Below are 24,276 nucleotides of genomic sequence, written 5' to 3' on the forward strand. Positions count from 1 at the left end.
GAACGGTGAATCCTTGAAGGAGGAGGAGGGGGTGTTAAAAAATAAAAAATAATAAAAAAAAAAAATAATACCTCCCTTCTGGGCACGGATCTGGAACCGGATCGGTTCGACGGTTCTTCGCACCCTTGTACGATTTTTAATTATTTTAATATATTTATTTAATTCCTCGTAGTTTATGGTTAACACTCCGGGAGGGCAGAAATGGCGGCCAACATGTACCGGGTCGGAGGTATGTGTGTCAATGTGGATCCTTTTTTTTTATTAAACAGAAACCCTTTTCGGGGTTCGCGTTTCTAGCCCGTCGCGTGTCGTTAACGCGGTCGGTCTGTGTGTAAATGTGAGACCCGGTTGTGTCACCGAACAGAGAAGCGTTACGTTCGGGGCCAGGAAGGTAAGAATCGCTAAATATTTGGCACTCGAAATGGGTCAAGGCCTTGCAGCTAGCAGCTAGCCACCAGCTCGCTAACCAGCTAGCTTACAATGTAAACATTTTCCAATTGTTAGCATCTCCACCGGGAGTCGGGCTTTCGGGTAACTCGAGTAGGACTACGGGAGATCGATACGCCGTTATGCCTCTCAACCACGCATGTGTTCCCGAAGGTTGTTAGAGTATTACCACGGGGCTGTCTGAGGCTGCCTTTGTATTTGCCTCCTCTGGCATGCAGCCATTAGCCAGGAGTCCCTGTGTGGCTAACGTTAGCATCGCCAATGGCTTCCCCTGATTAGCCATTATTTGCGGCTGCGGCAAAGTCGTTCATCGCGTCGTTTCAGCGACGAGACATCCGCTGCTTGTTTGTTTTCACCGCGACGATAAATAACCGAGAAAATAAAATGTAGCTTCTTTATTTATTATTATTTTGTATTTTTTTTTTTCTGGAGCCTGCTAGCTTGTTAGCACTGCGCTGGAATTCACCCATGAAATAAAAGTCTCGATTTGTGGCGTCGCTGCGAAACGTTGGGCTGCACCTTTTGTTCGCACGCACCCGAACGGGCGCAGATGTTTTAGCACATCGCATGCGATCCGCGTCTTTGTTCGGGTTTCGGGTTGTGTCGGCAACATCTGGTCAATCGGCGTTAGCTTTCGCTGCACATATGGTCGCCTGAGCTGCGAGGACGAGCTAGCCTTCACTTAATTTACTGGTACATTGTGGAGTTCTGTCGTAACACCGCTTCCTGCACAGTGCGTGCGGGGACGCAGGAACGTACTTCAGATGGAGTGGAGAAGGAAGAACCTTTATTTATCATTATACAAATTGTAAAAAAAATAATAATAATCCAATGATGAGAGAGAACCGTAGAGAACCCCCATTCAGACACGCTGAATGCGGTTACGCCTCCCAGCAGCAGCTGCTATATCGGTAAAGAAACCGCCATGTAGGTTAAGAAAACTTCACATTGTTGCATTTAATCTGAGCCTAATGGTGTCAAATACACACGCCTCCGTTACTCTAACAGTAAATATTCAGTAACTGAGACAGAGCTACAGTAACCCAGCCTTCGTGTTGGATGTTTTTCTCTTGCAGATTATGTGTTCTTTGAAAACTCCTCCAGTAACCCTTACCTGATCCGCCGGATAGAAGAACTCAACAAGGTGAGGAGGTTTCTGCGTGTTTTTACGCCTGAGGGCGAATGGCGTGGATTCCGCTCCAGCTTATGTACCAGCCAACGGTGTGTGTGTGTGTGTGTGTGTGTGTGTGTGTGTGTACGCCGGTGTTTTGTAATGTGGCGTGGGACGGGTGTCCAGTGGTCGCCGAGCTGCTGCTGATGTCAAAGGGCAGCCCGCTGTGGCGTTAGCGTAGAGACGCAGCGGGTTAGGCGGCGCCGGGCTCAGGGCAGGTAGACGGTCATCGGCACGTTTCTGTTTTTCTGCTGTGGGGACCAGTGGAGGATTCAACCTTTCCAACAACTCTTGATAGGCTTTGTCTCCATGGTTACTGTCAGGATGCTTGTATTTACATTGGTCGTACTTGTCTGAAGAGATGTAATTAATTCCCCTTCCCCCCCCCACCCCCCCTCATTTTTTAGTGTCGGCTAAGTTTTACAGTGGCGCTTTCTAGAGTAACCCCCCCAGGGGAGACCACGTGTTTCCGAGCAGCGTAGCATATGGCTTTCTGTGGTGACGTCAGGCATTTTGGTGCGATGCCCCACGGACCCCTGGGGTTAGTTCCCCCCCCGTTGTGCTGAATGACATTGCACCAAACGGAAGCAACGGCAGCATCAACAGACCTCCATTAAACACGTTAATTTACCAGAGCAGCCTGCTCAAGGAAGACAAGGAGATGAGGGCACACCCCCCCCCCAAAAAAAATCTAATGTGTAGGGCTGCTGTAAATGTCGGACCCAGAATGCGTCCCCTGCTGTGGGGAGGAGCCTCTTTGCTCGCGGTTTCTGAGGTTAAGCAGAGCGAGCGCCGGCTTGTTTCCTCGCCGCAGAGAGTCGGTGTCGTTTGTTTAACGCGGCGGCGGCGGCTCTCGTTTGTTCCTGCCGACGCCAGTTTGTGATGTAGAAATCCGCAAACTAGTTTTCGTTCATCTCTGAAAAGTCGTCGTGAAAGGCACTGAATCCGCGTGCGTGTGCCCAGCCTTCTTTGTCTGAAGACGAATTAGAATGTGTGCGTCGAATTCTGGCACTAAAAATGAGTTCCACCTTTTTCATTTCAGAAACATCCCACAGGAAACATTTAGGAAATCGATCTCTCAAACTCCCATTGCTTTCACCCCCGGCCTTGTCGAACGCTGCGGAATCCCCGAAAGATCAATCATCCCTGAAAATAAACGTGGACTCGTGTGTTTTTCTGCTGATATTTGATCATATTTATTGATCGTTGTCAAGTTTCTGCTGTTTATTAATTTCCCGGGGGGGTGTATCAGTGAAGAAATGGACAGAACTATGTTATAATATCTTTTTTATTATTAAAAATACACAAGCAGAAAAGTTCATTTGCTCTGAGATGCTGCGGTGAATGTTTGTATCGGAAGATGTCGGATCAGGCTGAAGTATCCGATTTAAACGGGGATCTACCGGTGATGCTTGCCGTGTATTTCCTTCAAACCGTGACTGCCAGGAACGCTTTTATTTTTATTTAAACACGCCGCACACATACACGTGGACGCATATCAGTAAAGTAATATTCCATAGTGCCAATCAGCTTGTGTTAAACGACTTCTCTCCTCCCCGCTTTGCCCTGATGGTCCAAATATTGCAGATTTTATTCATGTTTACCTCTGAAAAAAGGCCGGCACTCCAGGCAGGATGATGTAATGAACCACAGCCGTCCTGCAATGGCTGCCGCCTGAAAGAGACTTTATCTAGATGAGCGGAGTGACGACTCAAGGGTGGGTTACGCTTTGCAGAACATCTTTAAGTGGTCCTGTTATTGTGTTTTAGTCCTTCAGAACAAAAAAAGCCGTTTTCTGAAACCTCTTCCCTCCACATATTCTCTGTCTATCAGTCGCAGCATTTAGTACGTAGTAGCAAAGCCTTCAAGACTGCCGGCTCTAATTATACAGCGAGACGATCAATCAATCATTTGTTCAAAGGCGCCGCCGCCGCCGCCCGAGTCGGCTTGTCGTAGCCGCCGTAAGGTTGACGCGCCCACAAAGCCGCCGGCTCTCCTGGGAAATTAGCGGCTTGTGCGGGGAAGAGTTTCCTCCTCGCATTCACTCCGATCCCTGTCCTCTTTCAGACGGCTAGCGGGAATGTCGAGGCCAAGGTGGTTTGTTTCTACAGAAGGAGAGACATCTCCCACACCCTCATCCAGCTCGCAGACAAGCATGCAAGTGAGTACGGATTCACGCCGCGACTCTTTGTTTAGGCGCTCGGGATCAATAAATGCTGGGTTTCGCGTCTTTGGAAAGGTGAGCCTCGTTGTTCCCGTTTTTGTTCCCCCCCTCTGGGACGAGAGAGGTTTTCATAGAAGCCGTTTTGTTCGGAGTTCCTGGAATGTCCTGAAACTTCTGTACAAAGAAATGTTATAAATTGGTGCGGATTCTCTTCTGCTGCGGCGACCAGAGTTCACCAGACACGTCGTCAAAGTTTCCTAGGTTTACAGGGGTTTTTTTTTGGGGGGGGGGGGCAGTGCTTCCTGTGAGCAAACTTTCTCTGTGCAGCTAAAAAAAGAGAACCTTTTACGGAGAGGAACAGGCTGCCGGTGATGGAGTGCCGTGCCAGAGAGCCGGAGCTGCTCTCTTTGTCTTCAGAAGCAAATCTGTCGAGGCGGCGGCTCTGGAATCAGAACTTTTACTCGCTCGTGATTAAAAGTCCGGGAATAGGCGCCGTGTGCCAAGAGGTGCAGCCTTTTGTCCTCGGTGTGCTGCATCTTCCTGCTCTGTGTGTGCGCGACTTTAAATCTTTACGTGATGATGATTAGCATTACGCGCATACTCTGCTGCCAGCAAGCTAATCGAGTATGCATGGACCATCTCAAAATGACATTACACGCAATGCCCTGAGCATAAAGCCGACGTGTGTTCAGATGGCGGCGGCTAACAGAGCGTTTTTTAGGAGGTGCACCTGTAATGGTTGCCTTGTGTGTGTGTGTGTGTGTGTGCGTGCGTGCGCTTTGCAGAGGAGTTGGAAGAGGAGAAGGAGAGCCCGACGGAGACAGAGCTAACAGAAAACAGAAACACCAGCTTCGCCACAGAGAGCTCTTCCTCTCCAGGCAGTACGAGAGTTTACCCGCGACACACATCAGGTACTCGCCCTCGTCATCGGGTGCGGGCAGCGCCCCCCCCCCCCAGCCACGAACGAGCCGAGCGTTGCTCACTTCCTGTGTCTATTTAAATGGCGTTTCTCTCTCCCTCTCGCCGCGGCAGGGGGAAGTGCAGCGTGGCGTTATTGAACGAGACCGAAGCCGTTCTTTCTTACCTTGATAAAGAGGTGAGTCCGTATCCAATCGGCACTGCGACGTGTAGAACGCTGTAGAAGTCGACCGGCCGGTTGGTTGCCGAGCCGGAATGTTTTGGAGCTCTTAAACCGTCACCCGACACCGGGGGTGCAGATGGATAAAGCTTCCGCACACGGGAACCATAAAGCATCCGTCGGTTTCCTCCAGGATACGTTCTTCTACTCGCTGGTGTACGACCCGACGCAGAAGACCCTCCTGGCTGACAAAGGGGAGATCCGAGTGGGACCTCGCTTTCAGGCCGACGTACCCGAAATGCTCCAAGAGGGTGAGTCTGTGGGGGGGGCGCTGCGACGTTCGGATAAAACGATCGGGTCGTTTGTGTTTGCCTCTGGAGGTCGGAGGTCACGGATAGTGACCGTTGTGTGTGTGCCCTGCAGGCGAAGCAGACGACAGGGACCAGACAAAGTTAGAGGAGAAGCTGTGGGATCCGGAGTGTCCGCTCACCAACAAACAGATAGACCAATTCCTAGTGGTGGCACGGTAAGAACCCCCTTTGACCTCTGACCTCCTGCCGCACAACGCTTCCCGACCCTCGCCGACGTGTGTCGCCTCGTTAAGAGCTGCTCTTCGTGACGGTTTGAATCCCTTCAGGGCGGTCGGGACCTTCGCTCGGGCGCTGGACTGCAGCAGTTCGGTCAGGCAGCCCAGCTTGCATATGAGCGCCGCCGCCGCCTCGCGAGACATCACACTGGTGAGTCGGACGCGCCCCCGCAGGCGACCGTGCCCCCCCCCCCCGCGCGGCGGATTAAACCAGCCTTCCTGTGTCCGTCGGGTTTGCAGTTCCACGCCATGGACACGCTGCACCGCCACAATTACGACCTCTCCAGCGCCCTGAGCGTGCTCGTCCCGGCGGGGGGCCCGGTGCTCTGCCGGGACGAGATGGAGGAGTGGAGCGCCTCCGAGGCGGCCATGTTCGAGGAGGCGCTGGAGAAATACGGCAAAGACTTCAACGACATCCGACAAGACTTCGTAAGTGCGGCGGCGCGCGGCGAGAGTGAAATCTCCCAACGCGTTGCTTCGTTCTTCTTTAAATGGAATTTCAGAAAAAAGACACGAGCGGTTTATAGGTGAGCCTCAAGCGGGCCGGAATGTTCCGGAATGTTAATGTTGGAAGAGGAGGCGAGTAGATCATGCCGTACATCGTCGTTTGAAGAGTAGCTCGGCACCGAAGCTAGAAACGCGTCGTTTCAAGACGGGAAAGTCATTATTTGTAGGTCGACATAAATAATCGACAAGAAATACTTTATACTTTGCCTCGGGAGCCTGAGACGCAGGTTTTTTGGATTTTCTCTGCCTGAATTTCTCGTCGTCTGCACTCGCTTCTCCGGAAAGGCCAAAGTAATCGAGTAGTTTAGCAGCCGCCTCTCAAACCAGGAGGTTTTCATTGAGCTTCCCCCCCCCCCAGTCTGCGCGTTAAAGGCAGGATGCTGCGATATACAGCGGCACCAGCTGCTCATGAATACGTCCTGAATGTGTGAATCCCCGTGTGTGTGTGTGCGTGTGTGTGTGTGTGTGCGTGTGTGTGTGTGTGCGTGTGTGTGTGTGTGCGTGTGTGTGTGCGTGCGTCTGCGTCTGCGAGGGTGAACGCTGTCGTCCGAGGCTCCGTTCCAAAGTAAGCCGGTAGCTTTCGGCTCCTTCGGTCACGATGCCTCTCGCTCATGAATATGCATGAAGGCTTTCACACCCAGATGGAAAGAACATGAGATATTAATAACAGTAATTTGCTCTCCCTGTGCCCCCCCCCCTCCTCTCTCTCTCCATTCATCCATGGTGTGAAGCTGCCGTGGAAGTCTTTGACCAGCATCATAGAGTACTACTACATGTGGAAGACCACAGACAGATACGTGCAACAGGTGAGATGCGGGTCGTGGGCGAGGGCAGGAAACGGCGTTCCGTCGGACGCTCGTCCCGGTCGTGAACTAACCTGCCGTCCTTTCCTCGGAGCAGAAGAGGCTGAAGGCGGCGGAGGCGGAGAGCAAGCTGAAGCAGGTTTACATCCCCACGTAGTGAGTCCTTTCATTCCACGCTTATCGGCTTCGGTATCACTGCTGGGGGGGGACGGGGACGTAAATGAATGTCTTAATTTAAAACGCCGCATCGGGAGAGCAGCGGTCGGTATTAAATCCCCCAATCCCCCCCCCCCCCCCCCTTCCTTTTTGTTTCCCTGGCAGCAACAAGCCCAACCCCAACCAGATCTCCATGACGAACGGCAAGATGGCGACGGTGAACGGCGCGGGGCCCGGGGCCTTTCACGCAGCGGGCGGCGGGAGAGCCTGCGAGAGCTGCTACAGTGAGTTTGGTGCGTTTGAGCATTGAATGGATCCACGGGGGGGGGGGGGGGGGGGGTCCTGAGCCGTCGATACACCCCCCCCCCCTCTCTTCAGTCGGTTTCCTGAACGCTAATGTTGGAGCTAAATATGCTAAACGAGACGGCAGGATCTGTGACTGTTAAGCGATGGAACGCCCACCCGAGCGTCACGATCTGTTTCCCGCGCCATCAGCCATGCAGTCGGCCCAGTGGTACTCGTGGGGCCCCCCCAACATGCAGTGCCGCCTGTGCGTTTCCTGCTGGATGTACTGGAAGAAGTACGGCGGCCTGAAGATGCCGAGCCGAGCGGAGGGCCCGGATGAGCGGACTTCGCCCAGTCCGGCCAGCAACGTAAGCTCGGGGAGCGTTTAAAGCCCCCCCCCCGCCCCCCCGTCTCGTGGTCAAAACTACAAAACCAGAAACAAGCAGAGCCTTCATGTGACCTTTCGTTCAAACCTGTCGTCCGTCTCCTCCTCTTTTCCCCCCCCTCCCAGGAGCCCCGCTCACGGAGCCACGGCCCCCGCCAGTCCAACCACATGGTGCCGATGCGAAACAGCGGCAGCCCCAAGTCCTCCATGAAGACCAAGCAGGCCTTCCTGCTGCAGGCCACCCGCATCACCAAGCTCGCCCGGCTCATGTGCCGTGATGTCATCAGGCTGCGCCGCGCCGCGCGCCGCCCCTTTGTCCCCATTAACTTTGGGGCCGTTAAGGCAGAGTGTAAGAGCTCCTTCAATTCCTCCTAACTTCTGCCACATGGACACGCACACACACACACTCATCACTCCTCCTCACCCCGCCCCCCCCCCCCCCCCCGTCTGTCTTCCATTCTGTTTTTATTATAACTGTTATTATTATTATTTTAGGTTTTTTGTATTCTCCCGCCTCCTGTTCCCAATAAAGACTGCCTGTCCTCATAACTATGAGTTCGATCATCTTTTCATTTGTGGTTTTCGTTTTCGTTTTTATTATTTATTTATTTTGCTCTTGTCGTTCTTCTCGGCCGCTGAAATGACCCCCCCCGGGCGATTTATGGGGGGGGTCAGAGCTGCTCGCCGGCAGCCCGTAATGGGACCTGGCGCAGCCGTTAGTCCTGTCCGAGCTTTCATATTTACTGAAGTTAGACGTAGAGAAAATGTCTTTCTGTTAAGACGCTCTGTTTTGCACGCTCCGGCGTTTCCGCCGCCCGTTTCAGATCCCCTCCCCTTTTCGGCCAGGCGATCATCGGGGGGGGGGGGGGGGGTCCTGCTCTTAACTTCTTCGCTGCTAGCTCCGTCCCTCCGCTCGGCCGCCTCATCCTCCATCTCCTAATGACTGTTGCAATATTCTCATCTTCTACCTCCCTTCTTTTTTTTTTTTTTTGCTCTTATCTTTCATCGCTGTGTGAATGTGGGCGTCGGCCTCAAATAAAGTCACACCTGAAAGCATCTCTTCTGAGTCCTTGTGCTTCATGTGTCCTGTGTTATCTGTCCATCCACTCCACCACACCCAGCCGAAGCGTTAGAGGCCCGCCTCCCCAACCCCCCCCAGCATGGACGAAGCCCCCCCCCCCATCGCATTTTGATTTCCTGTCCATCTGAGCATGTCCTCTGTATGTCCTCTTTTTTTCTTTTCTTTTTTTTTGGATGTGCCATCCTTTGAAGTTCATCACCTGATCGCTCACCTGCATCATTTAAACGTGACGAGGGGGGGTGGGGGGGTCATTTCTCCTCCCACATTTAGGACTGATTCCAAACATCTCGGCTCGGCTGGATTCTGCCTGCGCGCTGCTGCGTAACTTTATCATCATTATCTCAGCTGATGGAGGATCACACGCGTGCGTGTGTGTGTGTGTGTGTGTGTGTGTGTTTGGTTTAGACATGTTAAGGGCGTCGGAAGGGCAGGGGACACGCCTACCCAAAACCAGAGCCGCCCAAAGGAGCACCCTGACCAGCGTTCTGCAGTTCCTAGGTAAACCCATCGGGACCTTCTGTCATTCTGTTGTGCGTAAAGATGGAAGGACGGAGCGGGACGCGCCTGACGCAGCTCCCCCCACTCTGGTGTCTCTTTCAGAGTCCCGTCCGGCAGCCCACGCCCCGCGCCCCCACCGCACCCCGGGCCTGCAGACGCCTCCCCCGCGCCGCCTCCTGTCCTCGCTCCCGCACGGCATGCTGGGAAAGCGCAGCTACCACCACCACAGCAGGACCGAGCCGGAGAGACGCGCAGGTGCGCGCAAAGGGAAGCGGTTTTATTAGGGAGGGGGGGCTGCGAGCTAATCTCGCCCCCCCCCCACTGCCAAAAAAAAAAATCTGTCTGGATCTGTTTTTACTGTGAACTGCTCGGTGAACCTTTGTAACTAGGAAAAGTAAAGTAATCAGATTCCATCCTGTGCTGCTTCCTGTTTTGCAGAGAACCCAGGTACGACAGGGGGACCCCCCCTGGTAGGTGTCCTGCTTGTCCTCCCCCCCCCCCCTGCTCGTTGTAACACAAACATGTCTTATATAATTTTTTAATTTTTTTTGCAGCATAACGGCCGCAACAGCGGAAACACCCGGGGCGGGGTGATGATCCGCAAGAGACGCCCCAACTGGATCGACGCCCCCGATGACAGCTTCTTCCTCGTCACCCGGGAGACCAGGTAAGCAAAGGTGACCCTTTTTCCGACCTCTGTTTGGCTGAGTGTGTGTGTGTGTGTGTGTGTGATGCTGACTTGATCTGTGACAGTTGGGGGGTTTAGGTGTGTGTGTCGTGCGACACAAACACACACACGGAGTTGGGAAGCGTCCCGTCTCGTCGTACGAATCCCGACAGCTACGGAACAAAGTCGAGCTCTCGCACCAAACGTGGTGAAAAGAATCCACTCAATTCTGGAATGTTAAAAAATAGCTTCTCTTAAAATGGTGAGATTTTCTTTTCCATCTTATTTATATGGGAGTTTTGAAGCAGAGAAGCTCGTGTTTTCTGCTTACCTTAATCTATTTATCTTAATCTACACGCAGCCTGACAGGTGATGGATGAAAAGAAAAGAATGAGCCACGTCCACAGACATAAACGCTGCCCCCCCCCCTGAATAAAAGACTTCATAGATCTGCTGCTGCTAATGAGGAATGATCGGCAGTTTAATGGTCTCCCTTTCTCTCCTTCTTCAGCCCCCTCTCTCGCCGTGTGATGAAGAATCCAATGCGCGACAGAGCAGAGATGAGAGGGAGATCTCTGCGTGAAAGTAGAGGCGCAGTGAATGAAAACGCTAGCGTATCGGCCGATGAGCAAAACTTAGGGGTGAACAAATCATTCATATTTCCATAATCCTGCAGGGAACAGTTAAAAACATCCTGATTCTGTGGCGCCGGGATTCATCCTCTGGGGAACCACGAAGAGCCGCATGATTTCGCTTGGTTGAAAATGAGACGGCTTGATGTTTGAGCTGGGCTTTACGCGTTTGCTCACCTCGTCTCTGCGAACCAGCTGATCAGACAATCGGCAGAGACGCGCCGGATTAAAAAAAAAAAAACGCCGCCGGAGCCAGATCTGCTGTGTTTTCCATTTCCTCTTCTGCTCCATGGTTGAGATAATCAGTCGGATGCTCCTTTTAGGGTGGGATGCAGAGGTAGCACGGACGTACGGAGACGCGTCTCCATCCGATCAGCGAGCGGGGATCCGGAGGGGCCGCAATGAGAAAACAGAATATACGTGAGCGTTCTCCTGGAAGGTTCCAAACCATGAGGTTGTGTGATGCTGCCCCCCCCCCCCCCCCCCCAGGTGGCCAGTGACGTCATTCATGCTGCTGTAAAATGACAGGGATCAGATTTTAGCATTACTTGAGCAGATCAGATAAAGCATATCAAGGGAAATTATGCAAAGCAGTCTGGGAAACGTAAGAATTTCCCCCCCTCGACCCAACCTGTCGCCAATTTTAGATGAAAACTTACCGTTTCCGTGTTCAGGACTGAATCAAGAGTTGTTGTTTTTTAACTTGCTTGACACGCCCGTGTTTTCTGCTGCACTTATGTCCTGTCTTGTCTCCACCCGTCCAGGAGGGCCAGGCGGCTGCTGTCCCGCTCCCAGCTGAGGCACGCTTGCCGACAGCCCTGTGAGCAGATCACCCTGCGCAGGGTCTCCCAGGGCCTGCCACAGGGGCTCGTCCTCGCCCCTCCGCACCCTCACCCCAGCCTGAGGATGCGGGGCCCCATCGTCATCCACGACTGATCGGATCGGACGCGCACGCTAACAAACGGTCGCCTCCTTTTCTCTCCTTAAACCTTGCAGACGTTTGCTTTTATTGTTGACGTGCAGTTCTAACAGGATATGATGCAATAGAAGACCTGGCCTGGCAGGAAGTGCTGCCTGGGAACATGGATTGATCTGTACATACTGTATCTGGATGCGTGGAGCAGCGTGTGTGTGTGTGTGTGTGTGGATGTTAATGCGTGCTGTTTTGGGCTTTTATGGACGGCGATAACGGCAGAACTTTGTGTGATCTTTGTGTTCATGGTGACTTGTGAAGTTTTATCAGTTTGTATGACATACTGGGGGGGGGGGGGGGGGTGTACTTTAAACATTGGAGAAGAGGCAAATGTCCCAATGCTGACGTTAAACAGAAAATGCACTATGCGACACTGAACCAGCGTTTAAAATGCGTTCGACCTGCAGTTTTACACTCTTATTTTTATTTTAAAACCGATGAGGCGGCGCTGAGGTTGTGGAATAATATCCAGGGAGCATTTATTTTACAAAAGTCTGCAAGTCTTCTCAATAAACTGTCAGTTGTTTATGACAAACCTGCAGGAAAATAGAAAATGAAAACTCGAGAGAGAGAGCGAAACAGCAGAGGCCTCCCTCTTTGAACCGGTGTATAATATATTGTATATCTCATTACGACGCTGTAAATCTACTCATGCTATTTCTATGGCCGACTGTACCTACCTGACCCTATGACGTAGGTGCTGAAGCACTTAAAGGGCATGGATCTGTCATACCTCAAGGCTGCGAAGCACTTGGAAAATTTTGAGGCCCCAGAAAAAAAAAAGAGGAGCAACTTCAAGAGCGGCCGTCATTGCATTTTGTCTTTGAAGCAACAGTTCACTCAAAAATTAAGAATTATTGAGTACTCCCCCGCAAATTACTTTGCATTTTGGCCATTAGTTTTTATGACAATGGTTTTTAAGGGTCTGAAAATGCAAACCTTACAGAAACAGACCCTGAATATTAATTTATTTGGGGTGAGCTGGTCTTTGAAAACTTCGGGTCACCTCAATCCTTGCTATGCTTTGCATGACGTGGCCGCCAGAGGGCGCTGCATCCAGGACGCTCCAGGTGGAGGCCCAAATCCAGCCTTCAGGTGCGATTTCGATTTTGTGTTTTAAACCTGGCATGTCTTTGAGGCTGACTGATTGGGTCACATGATTTCTTCGCTTTCATTCCGAATGTTTATGTTAGTGTTTCCTGTATGTCACGTGTTGAATTATGAATATGTTAAGGGGAAAAAAAAATCAATAAAAAACAACAACACAATGCAACCGGTGTGCGTGAGTCATTCTCTCTCTGTGAAGGATGGAACACCCTGGCCTGAGTTTGGATGCTATTAAATACCCTCAGCGACAGAGACAGGAATGTTATGACGTCACTCCATATTTTGAAATAGGAATAAAAAAATGGACGATAAATTAAAACATGAATATATTGTGCTATTAATGCATGTTTATGAGTTTAATCTGCGTGTTTGTGTGTGCGTGTGCGCGTGTGTGTGCAGGGTTTAATTAAAGTGTAATGCATTCTCTGCAGGGTTACTGATATATCATTGCGACTTCATTAGAGACTCTCTTGATGTTTTGCTCTGTAGCGCCCACTAGAGGACAAAAGTAAGAGCGGTTTCTAGCAGGTGTAAAAAATAAGCCAAAATCTCCCAAATTTTGTAATCATTGTTCCGAAATGAGCGGAGAATTTTCTCATCTCATCTCTTTCTTTCTTTTTTATTTCTCACTGACGATTAAAATCAACACATTCGTTAAAAAAAGGAGCAGTACTTGTACCCGTGTAACATCCGGTGAATCTGAGCTCGAAGAGAGGGACGTGAACGCAGCGTGGAAAGCGGCTTGGTGTGAACCGGGGGGGGTGGGGGGGTTGACCGGCAGCGGCTCGGGAGTGACGCGAGCTCCGTTACCGCGGACGGTCCACCGTAAAGAAACAATAAGCTATTTGAACACGCACGCATTTTCTTAAACGGATTTTCCGCGCTGGAATCACTGGAGCTCCAGTGGCGCAATCGGTTAGCGCGCGGTACTTATAAGCAGTATGCAGCAGAGCGATGCCGAGGTTGTGAGTTCGAGCCTCACCTGGAGCACAGTTTTTAAGGGACACCAAATGGTGATGACGTTTATTTAAATTAAATTATAACCTGCTGGCCTGTTTAAATGACGTAAACTCACGTTTTTATGTTGTTACTACGTCATCCCAACCCAAATTTTCTACCGTGAATGTCAAGTATATATATATAAATTTATATATAAAAAAATATATATATATATATATATATTTTAAAAGGTTTCTGCTTCTTTATCAACTTAAATACAGTTGAATAAAGTACAAAATATATTTGATGCTCAAACTGATTAATTAACCCTTTATTAAACGCTTGGATTTGTCATGACAAACAAACTCCAGGTGGGAATGGCATTTTTATTTCATAAACGCTTAGGAGGAAGGTACCGTCTCCTCTCAGGTGAGTTGCAGGTGGGACTCCTGCATGTGAAACCATCTTTCTGCCACTAGAGGGAGGCACCACCACACTGGAAATTACGTGCGGTTATGTCCCTCAATATAAGATGGACAGGTGATGCGCCGCAGAGAAGCACGTAATATTCGACCCATCTGCTTAGAAAGTTTGTCTTAATCACACACAGCCTCCTTCTGAGCTAGAGTTTCTGTCCATCAACCAATGGCTGCAGCTAATCTGGATTTGACTGAAAATTAATATCGATTTAAAAACCACAAATGAAATTAACCCAAATCAGTGCTGGGAAAAAAAACCTGCACAAAAATGTATTTGAGCCACTTTTAGCTGCAATGTGAACGTAGCCTAAAACAAACAAACAAATTGTATACATTGTTGACCCAGATGTCCCTGGTGCAGACCCCCCCCCCCCCCCCCAAGGATGAAAATGAGAGTGGAGATTGGGGCCCCTTGCACCTCCTGCCCCCCCGACGGCCTGGGACACAATCACAGAGTATTTAGCAGCAGGGAACATGTGTGCATGTATGCATGTCATTTGAGGGAATGTGGGTGTTACCAGCGTGTGTGTGTGTGTGTGTGTGGTGTGTGTGTGTGTGTGTGTGTGTGTGTGTGTGTGTGCTTAAGCTCATCCAGATTCATGTAAACATAAGGGATCAGGTTTTGGTGTGTGTGCCACTTGTTCTCGGCCCTCCGGCTTAAACGTAATAGTTTTTTTTAATTTACTCTCCTCAGCTGCTTCTATAAGATGCTAAAGCCTAGCACCCCCCCCCCCCCCCCCCACACACACACACAGAAAACTTCCCTCATGACATCCCACCCCACAGCACCTCAAATTCCCCCCCTCCTCACCCTCTCACCCATCCCCTTGAGGTGACCAGGTGGCTGAACAATCACAAACGCCTGACAGTGGGCTCAGCGGGCCACTTTACTCAATGAGAAGAAGTGTGTGTGTGTGTGTGTGTGTGTGTGTGTGAGAGAAAGAGAGAGAGAGGGATTGGATTGAGGGGTAAGGGGACAAAAGACAGAGTTTAATATTTGGGATAAGCTGTGATTGAGCATCCTGATCAGACCGGAATGATCAAACTCTGCCACTGGTAATCCTCTCTCTTGGAATATTAAACCCGCTCGCCAAGCTGCCGTTTCTCCGGGTCACGCTCTAATCTGACCCGCGTCTCATAACCCCGGTTAGTTCCTCAGGGAACCGTTCTGACATCTGATGAGTTTTTCATTAATAAGACTCAAGTCTAATCCTGAGGGAGAAACACAAAACCGGCGACAGTTAAGCCCTGCCTTACACACACACACACACACACACGCATGCGCCATAAATCCACTGATAAACCACGGAACTAAACATCTTTATACACTTACACTCATGTTTATGCTTTAATAGCCCCACCCAGATTTGTTCACTGTATATAAATCAAATGTCATTTTATTTTTTAATTCCTGTGCTGACATAATTTATCATAAATTAATTCTTTATATGTGGGAAAAGTAGACTTGATGACACTTCAGGTTGGAAATGTCACTAAATGATGGCTCAATCTTCCCTTCTGGTGATTTTCATAAACAAATATCTCATGGCTTCCTACTTTGGATGTTGTTGCTGCGTCAGGCTGCGCTTACTGCTGATGTGTGTTGTGGCTGGACTGATCTTGAAGTGCCTCCTTCCTCAATCTCTTTAACTGTACCTCATAGTTCCTCTTTAAATCATCCCCGGTGTTTGTTGCACAGGCACAACGAGAGGGGATAACCGTGGGATTCCTCTTAAGGAGCAAAAAAATAAAGATTATACATGCAAGAGCTGCACAATAGGGTGTCCTCCATTTTCAGTCAGATTGAAATTATATTTCCCCTCATTAATTATTTAATTAATAGCAATTTGTTTGGGATTAGATTATTGGCTGTGGGTTTCACGTGATTTACTAAAGGCACTGTGTTGGATCAGTGACAGTAAAGTTGATCCTCCAGTTTTTCCACATCTTTGTCATCACGGTGTCTCTTCGCTTTGTCACGCCTGATTTAATTTTGAAGCCTGTAATCCACCAGATAAATTAGACACTGTATTGTAACCATAACAGGCTCTAATAAATGCTTAAGTATAGTTTAATGTCAAGTTAAATAGCAAAAGGGAACTACTGTTCTGTTTTTTATCACTGGCAGCAATTCAATTCTGTGCTCGAGTTAGGTTGCGCTTGTTATGAACTCCGGGTCACCCGTGAAGTTTCGTGTGGCAGCTTCCAAACATAGAGAGAACGAGGACAGAGAAATGTTTAAACTGTGCTACGTTTATTTTAATTTAATTTTAAATCTTGTCGAACACGATGCGGTCAGTCGCGACACTGAACGTTTACGTTTCACGTCTAACCCCGCCCGCACAAACAAGCTTCGGTGTACGCCAAAACGTATTTGGAACGTATTCTCCAGCGCTACTGCGTCACGTATTTTTTGATAGCTGGGCCAATGAGAATGTAGTTTTGGACAGGGGGGGGGGGGCTGCGCTAATGGACAGGCAAAGTAGCCAATTAACGCGTGTTTTCTCCGGACGTTATAACCAATCACCGAGCATGTGCCAAAAATAACACCTCCTCTTGTTCAGCACCCAAAGTCGAAGGATAGCTCTGGCCTTTCTATAGAAGAAAAGTGCTACATTTGTCAGTGTTGTTTAGTGGAACAAATTCTCAGTGACCATATTTGTTTCGGATCGATCGAAATTGTTCATTTGATGTGAGAGACAGAACTGGCGTCCAACATGCGTAAAAATCAACGCTGTCCAAGCAGGGAACCGCCGAGAAAGGAATTATCGCCGCTCTTCTGAGGCCAATCGCGATTATTGTTTTGTTTTTTTTGTGTCAAATAAGGAAACATAAAATAGCTAGCTAGCTAACGTTAGCGCTTTAGGTAGCTAGGTCGCCGACACATCTTCACGCAAAAGGCAGAAACCAGCAGATAATCAAGATTGGATCTGCATTCGCAGCGGCAGGAAAAACGTAAGTAGTGTGCTAGCATGTTGCGCTAACGTCATTAGCGTGGGTTTGACAAACTGGGAAAATGCGTCTGCTCCAACGACAGCTAGCTAGCTGTTGTTAGCCAGCTAGCTAGCTAGCTAACGTTAGCGCATATCAACACACTAGCAAACAAGGCCTTTCCGTAGTGGGACGAGCGTTAAGTGAATCGGAGCATGCGGTCATTGGATCGGTATTTAGCACCGAACGCCGAACGCCTCTCCGAAAGCGGTCGGTCGGTTAACGTAACGTAAATCGCGTTATGCAATCGCGTCGGCGTACAAACGGATCCCTGCCGAAATAAACACCTGGTCCATCATTTTGACATTTGTTTCGAGGTAAATTACCCCCCACCGACAAACATGGCAGGCCAGTTTTTGAATGAAGCAAATAGAAAGTAAACCTAATTTTAGCACTAGGACGACCCCATTGGCCTCCGGAGCCCGTTCCCGAGCGAGCTAACCGAACAGTTAGCGACGTGATGTTAGCTTAACGCCGTCTTTGCCTTTCTAACATGCTAACGTCGTGTAGCACAAGCTACGAACTGCTTTTCGCGTGTTCCCAGCGTCGACTGTCAAAACGTGTTTAAGAGAAACGCGCGTCGTGGCGGCCGATCGGCTAATTCCCGAGAGTCTACAGTGACCTTGGGAATAACAACGACTCCAAACCGCAGCTTTTACTACTAGCATATAAGATTCAATGAATCGTTAGCATCACAGTGAACAGCTTTTAGGGCGTTTGTAACCATTGAAGTGTCTCTGCAGCAGCGACTCTCTTTAAACTTTGTTCTCAGGTGACTATTTCCCAACTATATGTGATATTGACTGGTGGAACTGGTTTTAGATATAGCATGATCTTTCTAATCCAGTGTTCAGAATGGGTAGGAATATGATGACAGAATTTCCATGTTAATCAATAACCACGATTTGTCCCAAAATCTAAAGTTGATAACGCTGCCAGTTTGAAGAGCGTCTCGGTCGTCCTGAAGAATAGTCGAGCTTTAGAATCGTGTTTCTGAACCTATAGAATGCAATAGCAAACTTTGACGTGACTTCTTTTACAGTATTATCTGTAATAAAGGAATATTTTGAATGGCATCGATCTCCTCCGGTGATGGGAAATGGTTTTGTATGTTTCATGTGATCACACTCTCCTCAGTTTGTGTTGCGTGCATGTTTCCTTTCTGCACCGGCAGCTCAAATAATCCTTAGTTGTAGGAAGTATCCCGTATATACACACGTTTACTTGTGAGTAAAAAGTACTGTGGACTGCTTTCTATTTTTGCTCTGACGAATTATTGCCAGCTCAATTGTTAAGAAGTTGGGACTAAATAGATTTGTTGAGGTTTGTGCTTCAGCCTCACTTGAGCGTTGAAGCGGTGAAGTCAGCGGTTGTGCAGCGATGCGTTTGAGTCCCGTTTTCCTCCGCTTTTTATAATAGAGCTGTTTAACACGAACAGGGTTTGCCTTGACCGTAAACATGGGCTTGGTTAGCAGCTAACTTTTGCTCTAGATATAATGCACGAACCCGCGTCGGCGCAGATGGGTCGGCTTTAGCTGCTCGCGGACTGTTTTCTGAAAATGCGATTGACGGTGACGTCTGAACAAAAGCCAACTCTGAATCCGAGCCTCTGTGAGTCATTGTTTCAAAGTTGTGCAAAGCAAGCCGTTGTGAAACGCTGCATCCGATCCTCTTCGTATATTTAAGGAGCGTGTTTGCAATACGTCCGCCGGCTTATGGTATATTCACATTTCGTCATGCCTTCTGTCTCGCGCAGAGTTAAAATTCGGTCTAGCAGCCGCCCGTCTTGCCTTCCCCACTATATCAGATTGTGATAACGTGTACAGATGAGCAGCCGCATGACATCATTTGACGTTCTGGCTTTCAGCCAGATAGGCGAGTTCAATAGCTGGCAATCTTATCTGAGTCAGCAGTCATTGCGTGAAGGCTGCGGAGGAGATGAAACACGGTGTCGGTGGGAGATTAGGACAGCCAGCAAGCTTAATTTAGAGTTTGGCAACGTCTTGGAGGCCTTCGGCTGAGGTGCGAACGAGCCGAAGGAGCTCGTGTGAAAATACAGGAGCGCGTATTTGTCCTCCTTCAATAGGATGCTAATAACTTGAACACAGTTGGCCGACCAAAGCTACCTCTTCAAAAGAAGTCACGTTTTATCCACGACATTAAGTTTTAGAGCATTTTTATTTATTCATCATGAAGTGAAAATCGTATTGGCAGTCAAAAGAAAACAAAGAAAAGGCCTCTGCGAGTGGAACCGGAGCGATTTCCATCGACTGGTTTCATCGGGCAGTTGTACGACCGCCCTTGGAAGCACTCTGCAGCAGATTAGTGCATAAAAGGACGATGAAATGGAGGGTCAATAAAGTGTCTCCGAGTGGTGCTTGCTTGGATGTGCGCTCCTTTTGTTCTGAGAGTGGCGCCGGCATCACGGAGGGGAGGGTGCTGTGATGGTTAGAGCCGTTAAAATAAAAGACAGACACGAAAGCAAGAGCTTTGATGGTCGGTTGGTTTAAGGGGGGGTCCTGCAGGTGGACCTGAACGTTTAATTCATTTTGGTCGCTACTCTCTGAGAGGAAGCGCCGGTTGACTGTATTGATCACGTACACCAAGTTCTTCAGAGTTTGTGTTGTGGGGATCAATCACAAAGTCCATGAACCTCGATACCTGGTTATTCCATTATTCAGAGCAACATCACGGTCTTGTTAGCCATTTTCCACGCATGGCTCTACATCCCTTCCAGCCAATCAGGAGTGATGGATTTGTCCGGCTACAGGGGCAGCTGCTTTGTGTGTTCTGCTCTCGGGGGGGGGGGGGGGGGGGGGCTGCCTTCACTGGGACCGGACAGATTTATTGAACGATGAGAGGGAAACGCCAGAGATGTTTGACTCTGTCACAGTCTTCAGTCGTTCCCTTCAACGGGGGGCCAGCGTGGAAGTCTTCAAAGGAATATTCTATTTAAGGCACGGCCCAACGGGGGCCCCCGCGTCGGTAGGGGAACCCTGCTGGTGTACGGAGGAGCTACATGGTTAACAATAGCCAGAAGAAACCGCATCAGTTGAGTCGTGTTGCATCGAGACAGATTAGTGGCTGAAGAATCAATAAAGAACAAGGTTCTGCTTGAGCCAATGGAAGCAGAAGGTCGGAACTAGATGCTGATTGGTTTCTACTTGTCCTGGACTGTCCCGGCTTTCTCAGGACCATCAGGAGAAAGATAAATGCAACCAGCTAACAGGTCAAGCTAGGTGATTACGGTTGAACAGCTAATGCCGCTAACGATCAGCGGTCCAAACCGAGACGTCCCGCTCCGTCAGCTCGGTATTGTTGTCCTCTTAAGTTCACCCATAATGGGTTTTTATTGGCCCAGGGTTCCGATCACGAAGGAAACTCCAAACCAATTTGAAATCCCGGAGAAACGTTTGGACGTGGGCGTCAAACAGTTCGGCAGGTTTGTTTTTTTTTGGAAAAAGGAAATGTCTCAAAGGAGATTGTCTGGACATTTGTGCTGGAATCCGATCTTTATGAGCAAATAACATGTCGGACTGTTGCTGCCCCAGCTATGACATCATCAGGCACGGGCCCAAAGGGGGGATTTTTGGCGCGTTGCCCTGCGCATGTTGATGCTCGCACATGACTAGCGCTGGTGGCTGTGTCCTAACGTTGCCTCCAGGACAGCGTTAGCGCTCTCTGCCGCGTTATGTATAATCCCAAACCTTCCACTTCCCTCTTCGCTGCCAGTGGATTTTGCCAGGCACGTGCGTCTTAACATGGGGGGGGGGGGGTTGGTTTCGACCTGTGGTCGCTGCATGGGTGACGGCAGTTCTGAGAGGGTTAAGTGGTTGAGACTTCTGGTTTCGGTCCGATGTCTCAATGGGGATGTCTTCTCGCCTGGTTTTTTTCCGCGCCGGCGGCGTTCCTGTACCGTTGTCGAGCGGCGAATGGCCATCGTGTCCGCGCGTCTCTTCTCAGGGTTTGCCTGCTGCGACTGCTTTAATGGACGGATGATGTAACTCCCTCTTCCTCTCTCTACCGGGAGTGTGTGTGTCTTACCGCAAGTGAGAGAGAGGGGGGGTCACTGAATGAAAAGCTTAGCCTGGATGTTTGCCCCGCAGGGTGGGTGGTTGCTAGGCGATGGGAGTGTGTTTGTTTTATTTTTAGAGCGAATCACGGCTGGCGAGCATGACAGATTTCTCGTTCTCTCTCGCGCTCGCATTCGAACAGGCTCTCTTACCATACATGAGCACGCAGGCTAGCCGTTTGAGGCGATCGGGATCCCGATCGGAAGGATTCCGTCGATGCAGTCACGTAGCGGCAAAGCAGAAGTGTGAATGGCGCCGCCGCCGCCGCCCCACCCCTGGACGTGAAATCTAAACCGGCTCGGGTGTATTTATAGAGATTCTTTCTTCTCGCGCACACGTGTGTTCCCCTCGAAACCAGCCTGCGGTCGCTCATCGCATGCGTCGACCGTCTTCGGCTGCTCGCGTAGGAGGTAAGGCCGGTTGTCGGCTCGGTGGGGGTTGATTTGGCGTGATGGGAAAGTATAGAGCAGGTCAGACATTCCAGAGACGTGGCGTCAGGCGGTCGAGCATTTTGAAGACACCGGCGAGCGCAAGGAGTCAAAGGTGCAGCCGCGGTCCCAGGAGCGGTTTATCGTAATTTACGTTAAAAAAAAAAAAAAAAGAATTCTGACACAGTGAGAGAAATTCCTGCAAAGCGAAAGGCTGCGTTTTCATTTCTTTGAAATCAGGTGGAAGGTCATCAGATAACATTCTGCTTCCTCGTTGGAGGATGTTGCAGAGGCCCCGCCCTCAGGTTGAGGTCATGGTCTACGTATTCGTTCCATAATGATTTCACTGGGACGACTTTTGAATGATTGCAGCGCGTCGTGAATGATTAGATAGAGACAATACGCTCATTAGCAGGATTAGCTTGTAGCTAATCAGACTGAATCCTCCACGCCCGTACCTGAACCCCAACATGAACTGCATTAACCCCGAATAGAGTAACGACACCGGGCCCAGGAAGCGACGGCGGCGGACAAACGAACCGACCGGTCTATAAACGGTGTGATTTATTGTGTTTTCTGACCCCCCCCCCCCCCCCCCCAGCTGTAGGCAGCAATGGGTGCGTTCCTGGACAAGCCGAAGACGGAGAAGCACAGCGCCCACGGCGAGGGCAACGGGCTGCGCTACGGCCTGAGCTCCATGCAGGGCTGGCGGGTGGAGATGGAGGACGCCCACACCGCCGTGGTCGGCCTCCCCCACGGGCTGGCCGACTGGTCCTTCTTCGCCGTCTACGACGGCCACGCGGGCTCCCGAGTGGCCAACTACTGCTCCGGCCACTTGCTGGAGCACATCCTGTCAGGGGGGGCCGACTTCACCCCGGGACCCGGCTCCGTGGAGGGCGTGAAGGACGGCATCCGCTCGGGCTTCCTGAACATTGACGAGTACATGCGCAGCTTCTCCGACCTGCGGCAGGGCCTGGACCGCAGCGGCTCCACGGCCGTCTGCGTGCTGCTTAGCCCCGCCCACCTCTACTTCATTAACTGCGGCGACTCGCGTGCCGTGCTGAGCCGGGACACCAAAGTGGGCTTCTCCACCCAGGACCACAAGCCCTGCAACCCCCGCGAGAAGGAGCGCATCCAGAACGCCGGGGGCTCGGTGATGATTCAGCGGGTCAACGGCTCCCTGGCCGTGTCCCGCGCCCTGGGGGACTACGACTACAAGTGCGTGGACGGTAAGGGCCCCACGGAGCAGCTGGTGAGCCCCGAGCCCGAGGTGTGCGTGCTGGAGCGCTCCGCCGAAGGGGACGAGTTTGTGGTGCTGGCGTGCGACGGGATCTGGGACGTCATGTCGAACGAGGAGCTGTGTGACTTTGTCCGCTCTCGGCTCATGGTGTGCGACGACCTGGAGAAGGTCTGTAACTCGGTGGTGGACACCTGTCTGCATAAGGTAAGCTCCGCCCCCCCATCATCTATCACCGTGACTGTGAATAGCGTGCTAGCAGGGAACAAGTGTCACATATGACCTAAACAAACACCTGTTATAGGTGCTCTGCTTGGGGGGGGATTTGGAGCCCCCTCCTGGACCTTCCTTTGGCCCCCCTGCATTTCAGTGGCGGCTCTTCTTTGAGCCGCTAACTAGCTGCTAGCTGTTTTGATTATAATTCCCGGTTGTGCATCCGGAGCGGGATGTATTTTTATTTTGTACTCCCGAGAACCACCGAGTTATTTTTACCCTTCCCAGTCGGGTTACCTCAAATAACAGCCGCACGGCGACACGGATCTCCCTCCGCGTTGTGCATCCGGAGCGGGATGTATTTTTATTTTGTACTCCCGAGAACCACCGAGTTATTTTTACCCTTCCCAGTCGGGTTACCTCAAATAACAGCCGCACGGCGACACGGATCTCCCTCCGCCGACCGCTGCTTTTCGGCAACGTACGGGACGGCGTGCACCAACCGGACGTGTTGGCGCTGCTAATCGAGGACACGGCTGGTCGTATTCGGCCGTGCACGGGGTGCGTCGGGTGCGCGCGCGCGCTCTTCATCTGTTTCCTCCTTCCTGCAGGGGAGCAGAGACAACATGAGCGTGGTGGTGATGCGTTTCCCCGGGGCGCCCAAGATCTCGGAGGAGGCGGTGAAGAAAGAGGAGGAGTTGGATAAATACCTGGAGGCCCGTGTCGAGGGTCAGTGAACGCCACGCGCCGTAGAAACGCTTTATTCTTGATGGCTCGCCGTTATGCGTTTAATAAAACCGAGTAGCGGTTTAAAACGTAGCGGAAACTGAAACCCGTCGGAGAATAGCCCTCTAAATTCCCGCTGGCGCTCCGATGCCAAGTTTTCTGAACTTTTGGGGCGGACACACAGTCGCGTGGTGCGTTCAGGGTCTGTGGGCCAAATAGACACTCTTTAATATTTGAAGTCTGTCTGCACAAAATTTCTGAAAATGCTAGGCGGTTGTGTCTGATTTCCGACGCCGGTGATGTAATGATCCTCTCCTACCCCCCCCCCCCCTGTAGAGCTCCTGGGGAACTGCGGGGAGGCTGGCGTCCCGGACCTGGTGTCGATCCTGAGGAGCATCGCCACGGAGAACATCCCCAACCTTCCACCGGGAGGAGGCCTGGCCAGCAAGTAAATCCACACGAGAAGCGCTGAATCAAATCGAGAGGAGCCGATATTATCCGTCTGGCGATGAAGATGACGATGATGAAGACCGTTTTTATGCACAGACTTATTCCTGTCGTTTTATGGATGATTACGCAACCGAATAATCAGCTGCTAAAAAGAATACCGAGAGCTCCGGTCGAACTGCGTCGCCACGACGACGGCTGCT

General features: G+C 50.6%; 3 protein-coding genes and 1 non-coding gene across 4 annotated transcripts in view; all 4 read left to right on the forward strand.

Moving 5' to 3' along the window:
• The first annotated feature begins 201 nt into the window (after nucleotides 1-201).
• Nucleotides 202-11,396, forward strand: mta3 (metastasis associated 1 family, member 3). Its single transcript, XM_068754259.1, is given in 20 exon segments — nucleotides 202-229; nucleotides 1,524-1,591; nucleotides 3,686-3,779; nucleotides 4,568-4,612; nucleotides 4,615-4,693; nucleotides 4,815-4,878; nucleotides 5,054-5,171; nucleotides 5,284-5,386; nucleotides 5,498-5,597; nucleotides 5,687-5,875; nucleotides 6,685-6,759; nucleotides 6,854-6,912; nucleotides 7,078-7,196; nucleotides 7,408-7,565; nucleotides 7,709-7,931; nucleotides 9,069-9,161; nucleotides 9,264-9,416; nucleotides 9,600-9,631; nucleotides 9,716-9,828; nucleotides 11,225-11,396. Coding segments are annotated over 20 exon segments (2,085 nt in total).
• Nucleotides 11,397-13,437: 2,041 nt separating this feature from the next.
• Nucleotides 13,438-13,530, forward strand: trnai-uau (transfer RNA isoleucine (anticodon UAU)). Its single transcript is given in 2 exon segments — nucleotides 13,438-13,475; nucleotides 13,495-13,530. It is a non-coding gene; the product is annotated as a tRNA-Ile (tRNA).
• Nucleotides 13,531-16,842: 3,312 nt separating this feature from the next.
• On the forward strand, nucleotides 16,843-24,078 carry ppm1bb (protein phosphatase, Mg2+/Mn2+ dependent, 1Bb). The gene is made up of 4 exons (XM_068754370.1): nucleotides 16,843-16,913; nucleotides 22,052-22,894; nucleotides 23,512-23,629; nucleotides 23,963-24,078. The coding sequence occupies exons 2-4, from the start codon at nucleotides 22,064-22,066 to the stop codon at nucleotides 24,076-24,078; spliced, it is 1,065 nt and encodes a 354-aa protein (XP_068610471.1). The 5' UTR covers nucleotides 16,843-16,913; nucleotides 22,052-22,063.
• A 62-nt stretch (nucleotides 24,079-24,140) lies between these two features.
• Nucleotides 24,141-24,276, forward strand: part of prkcea (protein kinase C, epsilon a) — a 5,696-nt gene continuing 5,560 nt past the window's right edge. The window contains 1 exon segment of the mRNA XM_068754818.1: nucleotides 24,141-24,158. Coding sequence (XP_068610919.1) covers nucleotides 24,141-24,158 — 18 coding nt within the window.

The sequence above is a fragment of the Brachionichthys hirsutus genome, chromosome 21 (genome assembly GCF_040956055.1).
Source record: "Brachionichthys hirsutus isolate HB-005 chromosome 21, CSIRO-AGI_Bhir_v1, whole genome shotgun sequence".
In the NCBI taxonomy this organism is placed as follows: Eukaryota; Metazoa; Chordata; class Actinopteri; order Lophiiformes; family Brachionichthyidae; genus Brachionichthys; species Brachionichthys hirsutus.